General features: G+C 39.8%; 3 protein-coding genes across 5 annotated transcripts in view; 1 reads left to right on the top strand and 2 right to left on the bottom strand.

Moving 5' to 3' along the window:
• Positions 1-2,146, bottom strand: part of IFT172 (intraflagellar transport 172) — a 44,107-nt gene extending 41,961 nt beyond the window's left edge. Inside the window, exon 1 of the mRNA XM_074209825.1 lies at positions 2,000-2,146. Coding sequence (XP_074065926.1) covers positions 2,000-2,038 — 39 coding nt within the window. The 5' untranslated portion in view covers positions 2,039-2,146. The remainder of the gene's footprint in view (positions 1-1,999) is intronic.
• A 3,715-nt stretch (positions 2,147-5,861) lies between these two features.
• Positions 5,862-9,349, bottom strand: FNDC4 (fibronectin type III domain containing 4). Of its 3 annotated transcripts, none has more exons than XM_074227091.1 (7): positions 9,005-9,349; positions 8,643-8,794; positions 8,445-8,560; positions 8,005-8,209; positions 7,429-7,518; positions 6,694-6,843; positions 5,862-6,484 (listed from the first exon to the last, which is right to left on the bottom strand). In XM_074227091.1, the coding sequence occupies exons 2-6, from the start codon at positions 8,764-8,766 to the stop codon at positions 6,713-6,715; spliced, it is 666 nt and encodes a 221-aa protein (XP_074083192.1). In that variant the 5' UTR covers positions 8,767-8,794; positions 9,005-9,349; the 3' UTR covers positions 5,862-6,484; positions 6,694-6,712. The 3 variants fall into 3 exon arrangements, with proteins under 3 accessions (XP_074083192.1, XP_074083183.1, XP_074083201.1); XM_074227082.1 differs by having other exon boundaries at positions 6,722-6,843; XM_074227100.1 differs by lacking the exon at positions 6,694-6,843.
• GCKR (glucokinase regulator) overlaps positions 8,853-19,250 on the top strand; it is a 31,177-nt gene continuing 20,779 nt past the window's right edge. The window contains 2 exon segments of the mRNA XM_074188114.1: positions 8,853-9,029; positions 9,210-9,398. Coding sequence (XP_074044215.1) covers positions 8,853-9,029; positions 9,210-9,398 — 366 coding nt within the window.

Genomic DNA, 19,250 nt, shown 5'->3' with positions numbered 1-19,250 from the left:
CTTGATAAACTACTAAATTAGTGAGGGATTATGATCTGTCTTGGTTGTGGGAACACCCTCAGCAGGGAAATTGAAAATCTCTGAAGTATTCAAGTCTTACACATCAGAAGTACTGTAAAAGACATCACAAAGGAATGGTGAATTGGAAAAACAAGTAGGCTAATGATCTAGCAAGAATAAGGTTTAAGGAAATAAACAAGATAAATGCTTCAATAAATATAAAATGAACAAAAAGAAAGCCTCAGACATTTTGCGTAGATCCTTAACTGAAAGATACAAAGATGATGATCTTGATGATAGCTCCCATAGCCACTCCTACACCTCAGACATTGTGCTAAGCACTTAATAAATATTATTTCATGTGATCCTCACAACAACCCTGAGAGACAGGTGTTATTACTATCCTCATTTTATAGTTGAGGAAACTGAGGCAAACAGATGTTAAGTGACTTGTCCAGGGTCATACAGCTAGTAAATGCCTGAGGACAGATTTGAACTCAGTTTTTGTTGACTCCAGACCCAACAAGCTGCCTAGATGACAACACCACATATCATGTCAGACATTTTGCTAAGTGCTTCACTTAATCCTCACGATCCTGTGAGGCAGGTGCTAGCTATTATTATTATTGCATTTTATAGATGAGGAAACTGAAGACTGAAGAAGGGAAGTGGACCTGCCCAAGGTTACAGTAATACTAAGTGGCAGAGACTGTATTTGAACCCAGATCTTACTGATTCCAGGTCCAGTGGAGCTCTATTTATTTCACCATCTCCCTGCCTCAATCACAGTGGAGAGAGTGTCAGAGACCAGTAAAGGATTAAAGTATCTACTCTCCCCACCTACTGCTAGCCCTATGTAGATCTATCATTAAGAGTTTCCCTTCACTGAGATCAGAATCGTCCCTTGTAAATCCTAACTCCTTAAACCAATCTATACCATTAGTTATCTTAGATTCTTTTTCCTATAATCTTCCTCTCTCAAAAAACCTTAGAACAACCTCCCTTAGTCTGAACCAGTCTCACAAATATGCCACTAAGGTCACCAACATCAGTCTTCAATTCTTGTTTTTGTTAGGCTGAAAAAAGGGACTGTAGGCACTACCCTGGACTCAACTCTCACTGAATCACAGAAATGGAGTTATTTAAGGAACCTAAACACCTATCTTCTCTAAGGGAGCAACATAAGGCAACCTCTACTTTTGGATGGTCCCAATTGGTTAATAAGCATATCCTGACATCCAGCCTTAATCTTCCTCTTAGAAATCCCTTTCCTATATTTGAAGACAGCAGCCGAAGGGCCCCTCGCGCTCACCTGAGGGCTCGGTAGGGTCCTCAAGTACTAACTTGTTTCTTTTCAGTCAGAAAAGTCTCTTGGACAGATCCTTTATGAGATCAAGTGGGTATATAATACTGAATCTGGAGTAAGGAAAATCTAGGTTCAAATCTTGTCTGTCACTATTTGCCAGATAAATGCTAGTTGTCATTATTATGATTGGTAGACCACTCAATCTCTTTCGGCCTCAGTTTCTTCATCTGTAAACTGGGGAAAGCAATACCATCTACTTCAGAGGATGATTATTGTGAGGATCAAACAAGATAATATTTAAAGTATTTTGCAAACCTTAAAACTAACTACGATTACTATTATCACAGGAGCACTGATTTAGAGTTGAAATTCAATTCAACAAGTGAATCGATGGTGCAGTGAAAAGAGTGGGTGGCCCAGATTCCAAAACCAAGTTCTGCCACTCACTACCTGTGTGACCTTAGGTTGGACCAGGTGGCCCCTCCCGGCTTCAGCTCTCGGAGGCTATGTTTATTATGGTACCTGTCCCTGCAGGAATAGGTGCTGCGGGGTGGGAGGGGGCCCCAACAGAGATCCCCGGACGCTCGCCTTTCTGGGTCTCGGTGCCGCCCCTACCAGTGCCCCGCTGCCCCCCGGGCATCGGGTAACGTCAGAGGGGGCTGCGAGCGGCCGAAGGGCCCTGCGGCGGCTCACCTGAGGGCTCAGTAGGGTCCTCAAGTGCTTCAACTGCATGACGATCCAGCACTAGATTCCCGCACCGACCGCGACAAACTCGGGGGGTTTCCTGGGCAACCAGTCCTCACGCACACACCTAACTCGGCTGCGCGATGCTCACGTAGGCACGAGCGTCAGCCCAGCGCGGTGACGGCGCAAGCGCGAAGGGGCGCCGAGGGGAGGGGGAAGGAGGAGGAGGAGGAGGAGTGGTGGGAGGAGGGCCATGAGGAGAATGGAAGGAGTGAGGAAAAGACGAGACGGAAAGCAGGGGGAGGAGGGAAACTGGCTCCGGGAAGCTTTTGGGTAAAGAGTATGTTCTCATCCGCTGGACCATACCCAGCTTCCCAGTTTAGATCAGTTTCTGAGCCCAGGCCAAGGATATCTGCATCCACATCCCCAAATTCATCTCTGAGCCATTGCTCAAAGGCCTGCCTCTAACAGAGTCACGGCCAGATGGAGGACAGAGGTATTGGTGAGCAGGGAAGAAGGCAGTGACTCTTAGAGGACCGAGTATCAAATAGGAGTTGGTTAGGGACCAGGCTTCGGTAGAAAGAGCACTAGATTTGAATTTAGGGGACCTGGGTCTAAATCCCATCTCTGCTACTTTTTTACCTGAGTGACCTTGCTCTAGTCCTAGCATCATGGAAGGGTGACTTGCACAAGTCACAGTAGTTAACGTCAGAGCCAGATTCAGATGCAGACCCTGTGACAACTTTTAAGTTCACTGCTTTTTATACACTAAATCTCTCTGCCCAGCTCTGTTACTTGCTTCCTTAGACAAGTCAGAGAATTAAATTTAAAGCTAGAAGCATAGGCTCAGTGATCTAGGAAAAGGTCCATTTTTTAAAAAAAAATAGTATTTTATTTTCTTCTCAATTAAATACTGTGAACATTTTAGCATTGATTTTTACAAGATTTTTAGTTCCAAATTTTTCTCCCTTCCCCTCTCCTGAAAATGGTAGGCCATTTGATATAGTTTATATATTTGAAAAAGCTCATCTTACAGTTTCAAAGCCAAGGTAATTAAGAGGCAGAGCTGGGATTTGAATTTGGGCCTTCCAGCTCAAAATCTAGTTCATGACATCTCTAGGCTTCAATTTCTTAAATTAGAATCTTAGGTGATCCTAAGACTTATAGAATTATAGAACTTATAGAATTATAGAATTAGGAGCCTTGACACAGGCTGAGTCGAGGAGATAGATGCTTACTTCATGATCACAGGATAAAAGACAGAAAAGATCCTCAGAGATTGATTCATCCAAACTCCAATTTTTTTAGTTTTTTTTGCAAGGCAAATGGGGTTAAGTGGCTTGCCCAAGGCCACACAGCTAGATAATGATTAAGTGTCGAGACCGGATTTGAACCCAGGTACTCCTGACTCCAGGGCCAGTGCTTTATCCACTGCACCACCTAGCCACCCCTCAAACTATCATTTTTATAAGTAAGGAAACTGAGACCCAAGAAGATAAAGTAACTTGTCCAGTATCCCACAGGGATACCAATCTTTTTAAAGTTTTTTCCTCCATTCATTTATGTTTCAACTAGTTTTCTTTCAAGTTGCTAGTTAAATTCTTACTTATTTCATTTTACCTCAGAGGATTGTACTGTTCATTTCTTCTCCTAGTTCTGTTTAATACACTATCTTTTTTGAGTTTGCTTAATTTTGGCATGTTGTGTCCCTGTGGAGAGGAGGAGACAGTATAATAATATAGTATAAAGAACACTGACCCTGGAGACAGAAGACCTGGGTTCTTGAAATATCTCTGCCTCTATGACTGTGGGCAAGTCACTTAATCTCTTTGGCCCTGATTTTCCTTGCTGTTAAACAAAGGATTGGACAAGCTGGCCTCTGAGGTCACTTCTAATTTTAGATCTTTAGCCAATGCCCTTTCCACCATACCTTGCTGTTTTGGGGTTTGGAATTGCTTCTTTGCCAGAATTACCAAAAGAAATGGGAGCTGATCACATAAGTCACTTCTGTGTGAATCTGAAGGCTCTGAGGCTTCTAGAAGGAAGAGAATGAGGTTGGGAAGGACAGAAATTCTCAGGGAAGAGGTCTTTATCTAGAAGTTTTCAACCTCTGGTTTAGTTTGTTAGTAAAGGAGCCATATAGAATTTCTCACATCTTTACAGGATGCAACAAGGAAGGTACAGGCAGTCATGATTTTCACAGAAAATTTGGCCCAGAATGAAAGTTATCTAGATCAGGGTCACATTATTTCACTGTACAAAAATAACCTGCTCTCCTCAGTTCTCCTTCCAGGACATTGTTCAGGACAGAGTTTGAACATGACTCCATTTAAGCTTTTCTTTAATGATAAGTCTTGAACATTTGAGCACTAAACTTGAACAGATCCCATGCAGAAATTATTATACTTGTTTGTGTCTTGTTAGAGACAGACAGGTAAATGTTTCGAAAGGAGTGAACAGATTCTGGAATAGCCATATTTCAACTGAAGAGATGATCAAGGAGCATTGACACTATCAATAGGGAGGAGTGACCAATACTGCTTTGCTCAGACCTGTCCCTGTGTTGCAGGAGTAACACAGGAGGCAAAAAATGGATGGTTCTAATTTAGACTGTGAGCATGAAAGATATAGAAGGTATAGGTGATAGTATGACCCCCCCCCTTCTCTGTCCTATGTTCTCCCCAAAGACTGTAAGCTTCTTGTGAACATGGGCAGCTTCATTTTTGTCACTGGGTCTTCAGTGTCTGTCACAGAGACTTAATTTTTTTTTTAAAAAAATGTCAATTGAAGTGATAGCCTATTTTGAACATAACCAGGAGAATTAAAATCTTTCCCAAGTTCCATTAATGTGTCACCTATTGTATCTTTCCACTTGAATGTCCTATGGACATCTCAATATATTATATTGAGAATAGAACTCATTCTCTTTTCCCCTAAACCTTCCCCTCTTCCTATACTCCATTTCTGCGAAAGGCAAATCCTTCCAGTCACCCAGGTTCCCAAGCCTAGTCATCATCTATTCTTTCTGTCACTCCTGATTTCCAATTATCAGGCAAGTTTTATTGATTCAACTTACATAATATCTCTTAATGCCATTCTCTTCACTTTTACAGTCACAACATTCATTCAGGCTCTCATCCTTCTCTCTCTGAAACTATTGCAATAACCTTGTAAGAAGTCTCCCTTAAACTGAAATTTCAAAACATAGGCCTGACCACATCCCTCCCACTCTCAAACAGGAAAAATTCATTAGGGCCTTATTGTCTCTAGGATATAATAAAAACTGCTATGCTCAGTCTGGCTCCTGCATACCTTTTCAGGACCTCATGCAGCTAAGCCCACCTACTTGCTGTTCCCTATATATTTAGGACATTCCATCACTGAGCACCTGTGCCTAAACTCTTTTCAGACCTTTTTCTTTTAGAATCACTGGCTTTCTTCTAGACTCAATTCAAATCCCATCACCATTTTTCTTCATAAAACTTATCCTGATACTGCCCTCCACTCCCACTTACCAACTTTGCTAATGCCCTACTTCAATCCCCAGAAGTTTTATTTTTATCCTGTTTCTATTTTGTATATACTTCTGTGGGTACATTGTTTCTCCCCAGATTTTTGGCATTGTCTTTGTACCACCAGTACTTAGCAGAGTACCCAGCAAAAATAAGATACACAGTACTAGATAAATACTTGAATTAAAAACAACTGGAGCTAGGGATTCACTATCCCCATTCCTTCTATATTCTCTCCACCCTTTCCAGCTCTGAGTAAAGAAATAAAATATTTGATACATAAACCTGGGGATCAGTATGATGGGTGCAGTCTTGTATTAGGATGTCATATAGAAAAATCTGGGAAAATTCCAATGTCATATAGAAAAATTACTTTGTTCCAAGAACCTTTTATTGTAAAAACGCCCAAGGGGTGTGATTACCAGCAGCACTTGGAGGCTGCCTGATGAGGCAATGAAGCTCCTCAGGCTTCATGGAAGACATTAGATTAGTGCAGCATGGTATCTGGTCCCTGGGCCCAACAGTCCCTCCCCCCTGTTCAGAGTCCACCAAAAGACCCCCATTTGAGTCCTGGGAACAGAGGCTGGGTTTAGAGGCAGCTAAAGATGTTGACAGTCCTGATGCAGGTGAAATAGGTCATTTGCTTTCTTGGGCTTCACAGAATAAGGTTAGACAAGTCATTCCTCTCAGGACCCGGAACACTGGGGACTTCTCCCACTTTTCACTCTTTCTCCAGGTCTAGGGAAGTTTTCATCATCAAGTCTTCATGACCCTGCTTACAGTGAGAAAGGGGTACAGGAGGCAGGTTTGAGTGTGTAGGAATGCTAGTTATCCCCTCTAGTTCAGCTGTAAGGAAGTGGGGATAATGGGCATCTTGGGCAGATGACCATTTGAGTCTTTATCACCATTCCAAATCCATCTCTCTTTTTGGCTCCATTTCTTTCTTTCAGACATCAATGGTGTTAATAGATGATGACTTTTTCTGTAAAGGAAAATTATATTTGAAGCTGTGAGATCATTCAAGAATCTCAGAAGTACAGTTCCTTTTCTTTCTTTTCCTAATCCACCTACATCCCTTCCACCCTTCCAAGCCATTTCATTATCACTCTGTCATTTCTGGTTTCCCCTTCACTTATCTAGGTCTTGCTGACTTCTTGAGGAAACCTCAGCTACAGCACCCAACCTTCTAACCTTCTTCAGTTCTGAACTCCTACATCACCTGTCTGGTTCCCACTGGCCGACTTTGAGGGCTCTGTTCTGGTCCCTTTCCTTTCTCCTTGGGATTGTTGGAGTCATTATCCTTGATGATGTCATATTGACGGCAGAATAGTCCAATCACAGCTGTAATAACATCAAGATACTCTATCCATAATTCCAATTTCAGATCCTCTATCCACCCTCAAAGAGCACACACACACACACACAGACACATACAGACACACACACACACACACACTCTCTTTCTATACAATCCTGATTTTTTCATTTATGCCTCCCTCTTACAAAGTTCTGTCTCTTGATTTTTTTCAATAGACTCTCATAACTATCCCCTCTTTTGTTTCAGGTTATTTCCAGATTTGCTTCCACCACTCCTAAATGCACTGACCCACATTCTTTTTCTCTTGCTTGTGACCTTAGACAAGTAACTTCAACTCTATGAGTTTCAGTTTCTTCATCTATAAAATAGTGACAATAATATCACTACCTACCTTATGGGTTTGTTGTGAGAGAAGTGCTTTGAATATATCTCAATGTGCTCTAGAAATTCAAGTAATTATTATTGTCCCCTTCCCCTAGTGCTATTCACCTCATTTTATTCGGGTGAATTATTCACCCCATTTTATCACCCCTCTTTAATTCCCCAGCCTACCCTAAGTAGTAGGGATCAATTGACCCTAACCTTTTCCCTCCAAACCTCTTGCTCACCTGCCCACATGAGCAACACCACCACAATGATGACCACTTCCCCTGTCTGCAGGGTTCGCTCTCCATCCAGACCCTTTACTGTGATGTCACCTGAGGAGGACATATAGAGGCTAAAAGATTACCATGGGAGCAACTAGGAAGCTTTTAAGGCATTTAAGGAAAGCACAGCTGGGAATTAGAGAGATAGGTTCATAGCCATTGAGATGAAATTTTAGATCATTCTCTCCTCAAGGATGGCTGATTTGTAAAGAGAGAGACTGGAAAGTCAGGGAATTAAAGCATCAGATGGTTGAGGTAGAGCAAAAAGTCAGGTTCTTACTCAGGATAGAAGCCTTGTGGACTGGAGTTCCAACTAAAGTAACCTTATAAATAGCATTCTACCAGATTATTAGTTCTTTTATCCCTCCCTTCCAACCTGCCTTCCCCCAGAGATAAAATGGTAGCATAATTAATTTAGTTGTCCCTCTTTCTATTTATGTAGGATAGTTCCTTGCCTTGGGTAAGTTGAGTAGGTAGGTAGGTAAGGGTCAGAGGATCTTGAGAATAGAGGGTTACAGAGTCAGGTCCCACTCTTACCTGGGCTTGAACTATTGGAGGGCAGTCTGTCTGAGCCCTTGAGAGTGCGAAAGTGGACCCGAGGCCCAGGGGGGCTCTCCCCCCGAAGACCAATACTCCTGACCTGTATGGTATAGTCGCTGTCTTCAGCTAAGCCCCAAAGGGCACAGGCTCTAGTTGTAGTGTTCACCTCTCGGATTACCCGTTGTCCAGGTCCATTCTGTCTCTGTGGTGACAGAAAAGAGTGGTAAACCATAGGATCCTGAAAACAAGACACATCCTGCTTCTGTTTACAATGTTTTCCTTTACAGCCTGTCTCAGGGGAAATGATGTATAAATAGGGGAAAAGTATAGGAATGTTCATGGGAGATACCTACTCCAATATTTCCCCAACTTGGGGAGAGCCTGAGGGGGATGCAGGGGAATCTGAAGAAAGGAGGGACCTGAGGGCTGATTCATACTTGCTGGGAGATGGCGTAGCCAATGACAACGTTGCCCTCTGGAACATCCCAGGACACTGTGGCTGAATTGGCTTTGAGCTGAGTGATAGTCACATTCACAGGGGAAGGAGGCCGATCTGTGCCAAGGAAGTGTTAAGTTAAAATGACTAACCTCTAGAATAGGTTCTAGTTGACCCCTCCCATCTTCACTCAACTTACCTGCACGGACAAACCCCAGGTCACAGCTGACCAGCAGTAGTACTGTAGGGCTTAGATACGGGGTCAGTGGAATCAGTGAAGCCATTGCCCCCACAGAGTCCATTCTGGGGCACTGGGTCATCATCTGCTCAGTCCAGCCAGTTTAGGGGCTCCTGCAGGTGTCAGGAGTCTCGGGTATCAAAAACTGTCCGCAAATAGTATCTGCAGCCAATGCCCAAGATAGAACCCAACCTCCTCCCTAAAGGCTTCCCTGGGCTAAGTCCACCACATCCCCGAGAAGCCCCAGGTAAGCTCCGCCCACGTCTACCCGGCAGCTCCTCTAACTACACCTCGGAACACGCCTCTGCCCTGCCCACACCCACCTGCTGGGCCCCAGCGTCTCGGACAGTCAGGCCGCTCGGAGCCTAAGGGGCCGCTCGGAGCCTGGGGAGCGGCCCATCTCTCAGCTCCGTGGCGCCGTCCCTACCCCATGCCAGCCCAGGCCCGTTGAGCAAGGCGGTGCAGGGCCCGAGGCAGTGCAGCTCAGGGACTGAGGCTAAGCCCTTGTCTCGGAGAGCTGCGCTTTAGCCGGGTGGGCTCTGCTCTCCCGCTCTCTCCTTCTTTGTCCCTGCGGGTCCTGGCGCTGGCGCGGCTCCCTGGTGCGGAGCGGGATGCCGAGATGCCACGCTCCGCCGCTCTCTGCAGCAGGATGTGACCCTCCAGCCTGAGATCGCGGACAGGTTCTGCAGCGCCTGGCTCTGCCGCGGCAGCTGGGACGTGGGGACCAGCCCCGCCCCCGCCCCCGCCCAGGGCTCCCGCCTCCCCTCCTTCTCTCCGCTAGCCCGCCCACTTGCCTCCTCTCTATTTCACCCTTTCTCCCCCACACATAGAAGAACACGAACAGGTTACCCCTATGGTCCAGCAAGAGGTGGGTGATGTCTGGAGATGACGAGTGGCAGGGTCTTCATCAGCACTGAGTCTCCAACTCAACCAGCCAGGCCCTCCCCAAATCCATTCTTCTGCTAACTCCAAGTCTCAATCCCCATGATTTCAAGTGGGAGAAAAACAACACACACACACACCAAATAGGTAGGAAATTTAAGGAATCCATAGCATCTACAAAAATAATATTTCAAAAAATATTTCTTTTAAAAAATTTTTTTTACTTATTTAAGGCAATGAGGTCAAGTGACTTGCCCAAGGTCACACAGCTAGGAAATTATTAAGTGTCTGAGGTCGGATTTGAATTCAGGTCTTCCTGACTCCAAGGCCAGTGCTCAATCCACTGTACCACCTAGATGCCCAACAAATATTTCTTAAGCTACTCTATACAGGTCAATGTGCTCGGTACTTAAAGACAAAAAAATAAACAATACTTGTCCTCAAAGAGTCTACATTTTATTGGAGAAAAAAATGCAAGGAAATATATTCTATGTCCTTCTATTTGTGTATAATTATTTTTACATATTTACAATCAAAATAATTTCAAGAGGAACCTGAACAGTGTTTTGAAGGAAATTAGAAATTCTGTAAAATAGAGGTGAAGAAAGAGTGCATTCCACATGAGGGAAACCACCTGAAGAAAGTTACAGAGTTGTGAAATGGAATGGTATGACAGCAAAGAGTTGGCAGAGCAGTTTGAGTGGGAAAGAGAATAAATCAAGGGTGGGTTAATTGTCAAACTGGGTAGGTCACATTGCCTGAAGTCAGGAAGACCTATCTTTCTAAATTCAAATTTGGCCCCAAACATTTACTATGTGACCCTGAATAAGTCACTTTATCCTATTTGCCTCAGTTTCTTCATCTGTAAAATGATCTGGAGAAGGAAAAGACAAAACAGTTCAATATCTTCGCCAATAAGAAACAGATTGGGTCACAGTCACACATGACTGAATGAAAACAAAAATGTGAAATGATTGGAAAGCTGAGGACCTTAACTGTTATGAGAATTTTTATGTATAAGCCTAAAGAAACTAGGAAACTATTGAAGTTTTTTTTAGTAAATGTCTTAATCAGACCTGTGGTTTAGGAATAGCAATTTGGCATACATGAAGAGGATGGATTGTAGAAGGAAGAGGTTTGAAAGAAAGGAGACCAAGAAGATTTCAGGGCATTGCAAACTCATAATGGCATTTAAAGCTCACAGTCTGACTTAATAAACTTATTGTACATTGTTCCCTTTTATACTCTATTCTCTCCTGCCAACTTGACCTACTTGCTATTTCCTGTCTTTGGCATTGCATCTTCTATTAGTTTATCCTCTATTCCCATGATATGTTCCTTCCACATCTGCCTCTTAGAACTAACTCTTAATGTGTCAATTTAGGATGTTACCTCCAAAAAGAAGACTTTCTTAATCTCTTCCTTCTCCTCCCCTTAGCTTTTGGTGATTCTCTCTTCTCAAGTTATCCTGCCTTTGTGTTAGGAGTGTGTTTGTAGGACTTTATTTCCCACAATGCTTAGGAGTGAATAGCACCACATGAAGAACTCTTATTGGTGAGCAAGATTGATAAAGTGGGAGGCCAGTGGACACAAGAGGACTGAAACAAAGTGATAAAGAATGAAATGTACAAATGCATGAAAATAATTTACTATACCACAAAATACAAAGGAAAACTATTTTGAAGAATCATAGAACTCTGATCAATGTATTGACCAAGCATGATTTCAGAAAATTGATGATGAAGTATACCCACCTCTTAAAAGGAAGGTGATAGACTTCAGGTGCATAAAGAGAACAAATATTTTCAAACAAGGACAATATATCAAATTGTTTAGCTATTTGTTACAAGAGTAACATATGTTCTATAGCTACTCTTTCAATCATGCAACTGTTACATCTTAGTTTAGATGTTGCTATATCTTCTGTTAGAGTAGGGCAATCTGAGGGATTAGGGAGATACATTTCAGTTCACTAGGTCACAAACTCTCACAGGTATGCTTCCCAAAATATCTATTGATACTAGTCAGCCAGACATGATTCACTTTTAGAAAAGAATATTTACTAATAGTGCAATTGTTGCAAAAAGTGTTGCTATAAATATTATGCATATGAGAACTTTCTTCTCATCTAGGTCTCCTAGTAATGGAATTTCTGGATCAAAGAGTATGGGCATTTTAGTGACTTTATTTGCATAATTCACAACTGCTTTCCAATACAGATGCACTAATTCAAAGCTCTGTCTTATATTGATTATCCCCATCTTTTGCATTTCTTGCCAATATTCTTTACCAAGAGTAAGATGTGAAACCTCAAGGTTCTTTTGATTTATAGGTCTAAAACCGTATTATGCACTCCATGCCCAACACCTTAAACTAAGTGATGTAGTAGGGCATTTAATAAACATTCATTAAGTACCTAACAAATATTAGCATTGTTCTATGCACTGAGAATACAAAGAAAGACAAAAGAAAGTCCTTGTCCTTTAGAAGCTCACAATCTAATGCAATAGTTGGAGAGGTTAGCCTGGAGTCAAAAAGATTTGAATACAAATCAGACACACTGTGTGATCTTGGACAAATTATTTAACTTCTGTCGGCTTCAGTTTTCTCAACTATAAAATGGGGATAATATCACCCAACCCTCAGGGGTTTTTGTGAAGATCAAATGAGAAAATCTTTGCTAAGTGTTTAGCACAGTGCTTAGTACACAGAAGGCATTTAATTACTTATATCCTTTCTTACATTCTCTGTTAGGCTGTAGGTAATATGTTTCATTGTAGGTGCTCTGGAGACCTGCTTTGTTCAGCTTTCTTAAGAAAATTTCTTTTTTTTCCTTTATAATGTTGCTGTCCTTGTGTTAATCTCTTTCCAGGTTCTGTTCACTTCACTCTGCATCCATTCATACTACCTAGGATTTTCAGAAATTGCTCCTTTCATGATTTCTTTTTCAAAAAGTTTTATTTATTTAAGGCAATGGGGTTAAGTGACTTGCCCAAGGTCACACAGCTAAGCAATTATTAAGCGTCCAAAGTTAGATTTGAACTCAGGTTCTCCTGACTCCAGGGCCATAATCTCTATCCGCTGCTCCACCTACCTGACCCCTTCATCATTTCTTTAAGGCATAATGATATTCCTTTACATTTATTCATATAATACAACTTGTTAAGGCAATTTTTAAGATGTATCTAAGATACCACCTTATTGACTCATGGTTTCCATTAACTTCATTTCCTTCTATTAATCCCCCTTTAGAATCAGGAAGTTTCTTTTGCTTATGATTATTCCCTTTCTGGTATTATCCTTTCTCTTAATCCTTTCTCTCACTCCTCCTTGTTCCCCTGTTGAGTCTGAAACATTTCTATATCAATGAGTGTATGTGTGTCAATCCTTCCTTTCTCTGTTTTATAGGAATGAAATTCATCTATTAGATATTCCACCATTCTCTATGTTGTTTATATACTCTTCTCAAGCACTTCACTTATGAGAAAGAGCAAGTTTCAACTTCTTCCTCTTTCTGACAGGAGTATATTCCCCCTTTTACTTTTTTCTTTCACCTATTCCAACTCTTAGAATTGATCATCCTCACCTTCCTCAGCATTTTTGTATTCTTATTCAGTTATTTCAATACTCTTTGGTATTTGGAGTTAAGATTTCAAAGGGAAATTTGATTCTTTTCCTCCTATTAGAATATTAACTTACTTGTACCTCCTTCCAATTCAGTTATTTCAATATAAGTGCCTTTTAAAATTTCTCTGGACTTTTGTGTTTATATTTCAAAGTCCCTACTGTCTTCTGTCTTTTCATCAGAAACACTTGTAAGACCTCTATTCTATTAAAAGTCAATTTTTCTTTCCATAGGATTATACTCAGTTTTTCAGGGTAAGTTATTCTTGGATGTAGTCCTTTGGAATATTATTTTCTAAACTTTCCTCTCATTTATAGTAAAATTTGCCAGATCTTGTGTGTTCTTGATTATAGTGTCTTAGTATTTTAACTACTTATTTCTGGAAGTTTGCTATATTTTTTTCTTTGATGTGGGAGCTTTAGATTTGGCTATGACATTCGAAAACTTTTCTTTTTGAGGCTCCTATAAGAGGTTAATCAGTAGATTCTTCTTTTTTCACTTTGCCCTCTTGTTCTAATAGATTATGTAGTTTTCATTTATGATGTCTTGAAATATAGTGACTAGTTTTTTAGTCATATTTTTCAGAGAGTTTAGATCTGATCTCTTCTATCTTCATTTTTTACTCTATTTCAATATTTTTGCTTTCACTTTCTATATTATTTTATTATTTAACAAAACAGCTCTCCTTTCACCTCTGCTTTCATCATGAACCCTTATAATACATATGAATAATTTAGCAAACATTGACTATAACCAAAAAATTATGTTTAAAACAGTATTTGGAGTTCACTATTTCTGTCAGGAGATAATTAGAAAACTTCATCATCAGTCCTCTGGAACCATGGTTGGTCCTTGTATTTATTTGTTTTTTAGATTTTTTTTTTGGCAAGGCAAATGGGGTTAAGTGGCTTGCCCAAGGCCACACAGCTAGGTAATTATTAAGTGTCTGAGACCAGATTTGAACCCAGATACTCCTGACTCCAGGGCCAGTGCTTTATCCACTGCGGCACCTAGCCGCCCCTAGGTCTTTGTATTTATTAGAGTTCTTGTTTTTTTTTTTAAGGTTTTTGCAAGGCAAATAGGGTTAAGTGGTTTGCTCAGGGCCACACAGCTAGGTAATTACTAAGTGTCTGAGTCTGGATTTGAACTCAGGTACTCCTGACTCCAGGGCAGGTGCTCTATCCACTGCACCCCTCTTATTTATTTTCCAATTCTTCCCTCTATCACTCTTACTTCATTTATATTATCATATTTTACATCAGCAAATTTACTTCATTTCTTCTAATAATTCTCATTGATTTTGGGTTTTTTTTTTTTTTAGGTTTTTGCAAGGCAAATGGGGTTAAGTGGCTTGCCCAAGGCCACACAGCTAGGTAATTATTAAGTGTCTGAGTCTCATTGATTTTATGACCAAACTTTTGGGTTTTTTTTTTTTGGAGGGGGCTGCTTTGCTTTTAGGTGTTTTGGAGCTATTATCTTTTGAATTTGTATCTTAGACATATCCCTAGCACGTTAAAACTCAATCATTTTATTCTTTTTTTTTTAGGTTTTTGCAAGGCAAATGGGGTTAAGTGGTTGCCGAAGGCCACACAGCTAGGTAATTATTAAGTGTCTGAGACCGGATTTGAACCCAGGTACTCCTGACTCCAAGGCCGGCGCTTTAACCACTACGCCACCTAGCCGCCCCCACTCATTTTATTTTTTACTCATTCTTCTAACTTTATTTTCCAGATTTGCACACTTCCATTGAGCTTGTTGATGCCTTGTATGATGCTGGTTTATCATCTTTGGAATTTTGCCACTATGATCTATGGATAGTAAGTTCCATGTTCTTCAAGTATTACAGAGGCAGATTGAATCAGGAAACTATAAACTTTCAGCAGGCCCTATGCAGTCAGATCAAGATCATCTTCCCATTGCTCTCCTCCAGGACTTTGCTCCAGATGGGATTGGTGTAAGGAAACATAACTGCAGATTTATGCCTGGTTCATTCTCTAATGGAGAGTTATTAGCTCCAGTCCCTGTCAGCAAGTTGAAAGGCTCAGCAGGTTCAGAGCAGTTGTGTTTCTTACCTAGGCCTGCTCTGGGTCTGGGATGGAGTTCTTGATTTTTTTCTGGGCTACAGGAATTGCTGAGTTGGTCCTGTTCAAAGTCTTGGGAAGTCCTTAAAAGAGACTCTTTGGGAGTGGCTAGGTGGCGCAGTGGACAATCCTTAGTCCATCCCTATTCTGTGGTTCTTGCCCTGGTCACTTATCCACATATCAAATTTGTGATTTGGACTAGAAATATGCCCCATTGTGGTTTTTCCTTAGCTTTCCCAATGACTAGTCAGTCTGGCAGTCTTCTTAGATCTTTGTTGGAGTAGTTGTGGTGAATATTGAGAAATATTGCTTTCCCATACTCAACCATCTTGACTGATCTCTTGAGTCATTGATTTCTGCTTGCTTTATTCTAGTTTGAAAGGAATTCTTTTCTTGGGTAAGGATCATCACTTTCTCTTCTAAGCTAATTATTTTCCTTTCAATTCTTTCCTCCAACACTTGTATTTCATTTATTATCTCTCATTTCATTTCTTTTAGATACTCATGCAGTTCTTGTGGAAAATTTATTTTTTCCTTGGAGTCCCTGCTTATAGTTATTATGGAATTAATCTCTCTTTTTTGGAAGATCTTTAGCTTTGCAATGATTTTTTTTTTAATACTGGTTGATGTTTTCTTCAAATTATTCATCTCTCCAGCTGGTTTTGTGCCAGAACCAGGATCTACCCAGTGCTCCACATTTTGGTAGATTGGTTGACTATACTTGATTTTTTCCCCCTGGGTTTCCTGGGTTCCTTCACCTTCCAATGTTTGGTCACCAAGGATCTTTGAAGTTCAAAGTGATAGATCTTTAGGGACCTCTGTGGCATCTAATGGTAGATTATTAGGGATCTCAGAGTCTCTGGCCCCAACCTGTTCTGGTCTAATTGTTGCTATCCTGTACTCTAGCTGTTGATATAGTCTATTTGCTGTTGTTCCTTAGGACTTCCAAGAATTTATCCTGTGCTTTTTGACCACCATGAGGCCCCTCACTCCTACAGCCTCCTTGAACAGAGTGTTGCAATTTGCATGTGTCCCCTTACTATCTCTGGTGAGCCTAGAAAAATCTCCTTCAAGAGAATCAACTTTTTTGCCATGCCCAATCACTCTATTGCCCTCCAGTTTCTGGATGATTTTTTGTAAGGTTCTTGGGTGGAAGAAGTCACTTGTTATAGTTTCCCCATTGTATTTCTCATGTGTTATTTGTTCTTGTGTAAATTTCAGTGTTTTACTAGAATAGATTTGTGGGAGCTGGGTAGTTTGGTTTTGTTTATACAACCATCTTGGCTAAAAGTCTAAAAATATTTAATAAAGAAAACAGAAAAATCTCTTTACTTGTAGTAGTCACTCACACACAACTTAACAAATTAAATCTACAATAAAGCAAAGAGACAAACTACTCAATAATATTTTGACTGGGCAAAAGATCCTAACTAGCATGATATCAAGCCCTCACATAACGTAGATGACTTCACTTCTAGAAACACAATTCCAAATATTGATTCATTCTAAATACTGATTATAATCTTTAATATTTTTTTCATATTTTTTCCTCAAGATAAGAACTAAATCCAGTCTCTCAGGGAAAAGCTAAGTAGATTCCTTTTCTTTGTTCTCTCTTTAGTCATCACAGGAAATAGCCTTTCCAGAATATACTGCATTTGCCAGCTTTTTACCGACTCTTTATAAAATTCTCTTAGACCAAAAATAAAACCTCCGTACTCCCCCTCACTCCATAGGAAGAAGTACCTCACATCAAGACATTTTTCAACTGTCATGCAAAGTATTATTCCCATAACATTTCATTTGATTCTTAATAATACAGTAACAGCATCTATAGTATCTGTGAGAAAGTCAAATGAAACAAGTGTTAGTTTCATATCCTCTACCTTTCCCAGTGTATCTATTCCCATTCCCTATCTTCGAGATCCATCATTCATGATAATTAATTAAAAAACATAAGGAAAAAATCTGGTTTAGCAAAACTAACCATATTGAAAAATTCTGATGTAATGTATGTGTTTCAAACCCACAGGCATCTACTTCTGTAAGGAATTGATGGTTAGGTAGAAGGGAGGAGGTGCCTTTTTATTTTCCTTATTTGAGGTCAAGCTAAGAAATTCAAATTTCTCAATATTCAGTTCAGATTGTTTTACTGTTAAACTTTCTGTTTACATTTTTGTAGTCATTACTGTATCCTGTTTGCCTAGTTTTGCTTACTTCACTTTGAATTGGTTCACAAAAGTCTTCCAATGCTGCCTTATATACATCATATTTATTGTTCCTCATAAAAAGGTAATATTCCATTGCATTCATGTGGCACAATTTGTTTAGTCATTTATGAATCAATGAGCATATATAATTTGTTTCCTGTTCTTTGCTATCAGAAAAAAGGTTGAGATTATATTTCACTGTTTGATTTCCTTTCTTATTATTTACAGTTTTAATAGCATCTTGGTTTCCTAATGTTTGGGGATGACTTTCTGAGTTAGAGTTGCCTTCTGCCATGATGAATGTCCAGGCAAAAGAGGTAAGTTTCAACATTGCCAATTATAGAAAAAAACAGCATGATTGGGAAAGATACTGTTACTCTTCCTAAGTATTCACCAAAGTTTTGCCTGATCCCTTTATTGAAATCATATATAAACCTTCTAGTTTATATGTTTAACAACCAAGCAGCCATCCCAAACACTTCAAAAAGGTTTCAGAGGATCCCAGCTTACAATTATTTTTTTCCTGTGGCAATAGGATCAGACTTAATTAAAAGGCAGCAAGTAAGAACAATCTTTTCACTTACTGCTGAAAGTCACCAAACATTACTTAACATTGCACAGGGAATTGTTATCATTTTGGTTATCCCTGCAGAAAATGATGACTGGTTTTATGGAGAACATGACCAAACTAAAGTAAGATAGGTGTTTCAATCATCATATATGAACTTACTAGAATAAACATTAAGTATGCCAGTTTCAAACTTTGTATCCATTAAAAACAGAAGTACAGTGCATTTATCAGGGGAAAAAGTAGGATTGTCCTCCTGCCCCCAGATTATCTGGCAAGTTTGTCTAGAGGATCTTCTAGACAGAAGAGTAGATGATTTTTGTACAAGGCTGACATAAGGGGGGTCCAAACCTGAAATCACATCTTCTAAGTTAGATACAAATGGAACAGTAAAGTCTTCTTTTCAAAAGGTTTTTGATTTAGAAAATCTTTTTTTGTCTGTGAAACTGACCAATAGTGACAAATTATAGACCAAAAATTTATTGAATAAAAGTCAAGAAAGTAATGACCATTATTCTTCCCCTGTGTAAACCATGGGTTTGATATATAGATTAACTTGCTGAACATCTGCTCTCATTGTACAGGAAGGAAACAATGCAAAGGTTTTCTGATTTTCAATGACTCTGTCTCTGTAAAATGAAGGGGATTATAATTGTCAGTTTAATGAGTTTTGAGAGAGGACTTAAGAAAGTTGACATAATATATTTTAATATCATCATAATAAATAACTTAAACACTTTCTTCCTCTTCTGTTTGGCAAATCAATAAACTATTTTTACTGATTCTCTTTGGGAGATGGCCGTGTTCCATATTTGAAAAAATATGACATTTTATAGAAATGACATACTGAATAAGGAACTGATTTTGCTTTTATCTTCTAATTCATTGCAAATGCAAAAAAGTTTTAAGGCTAAGTGTGTGTTGTTCCAAATACACAATAAAACTGTAATATTTAATAGATTTGATTCATGCACAAATCATAAATCACTTATTTTAGATTATAAAAGTACCATTTCAGATTATAAAGTCAATTTTTTTCTTTTTTTTAAAAATCAAGGCATATACACTCCAAATACAGAACTCTGACTGAGAATTCATCTCCCATCCCATCCCAATAGTTATATTTCAAACTTAGAAGAAATCATTTACATCACACATGTAATTTTTAGAACTTTGCTTTCTAAAAATGTTTTATAAACTATT

Source organism: Macrotis lagotis, chromosome 1 (assembly GCF_037893015.1).
Source record: "Macrotis lagotis isolate mMagLag1 chromosome 1, bilby.v1.9.chrom.fasta, whole genome shotgun sequence".
Taxonomy (NCBI): Eukaryota; Metazoa; Chordata; class Mammalia; order Peramelemorphia; family Peramelidae; genus Macrotis; species Macrotis lagotis.
The sequence above is the reverse complement of the archived record's forward strand: the minus strand, read 5'-3'. Positions and strand labels throughout refer to the sequence as shown.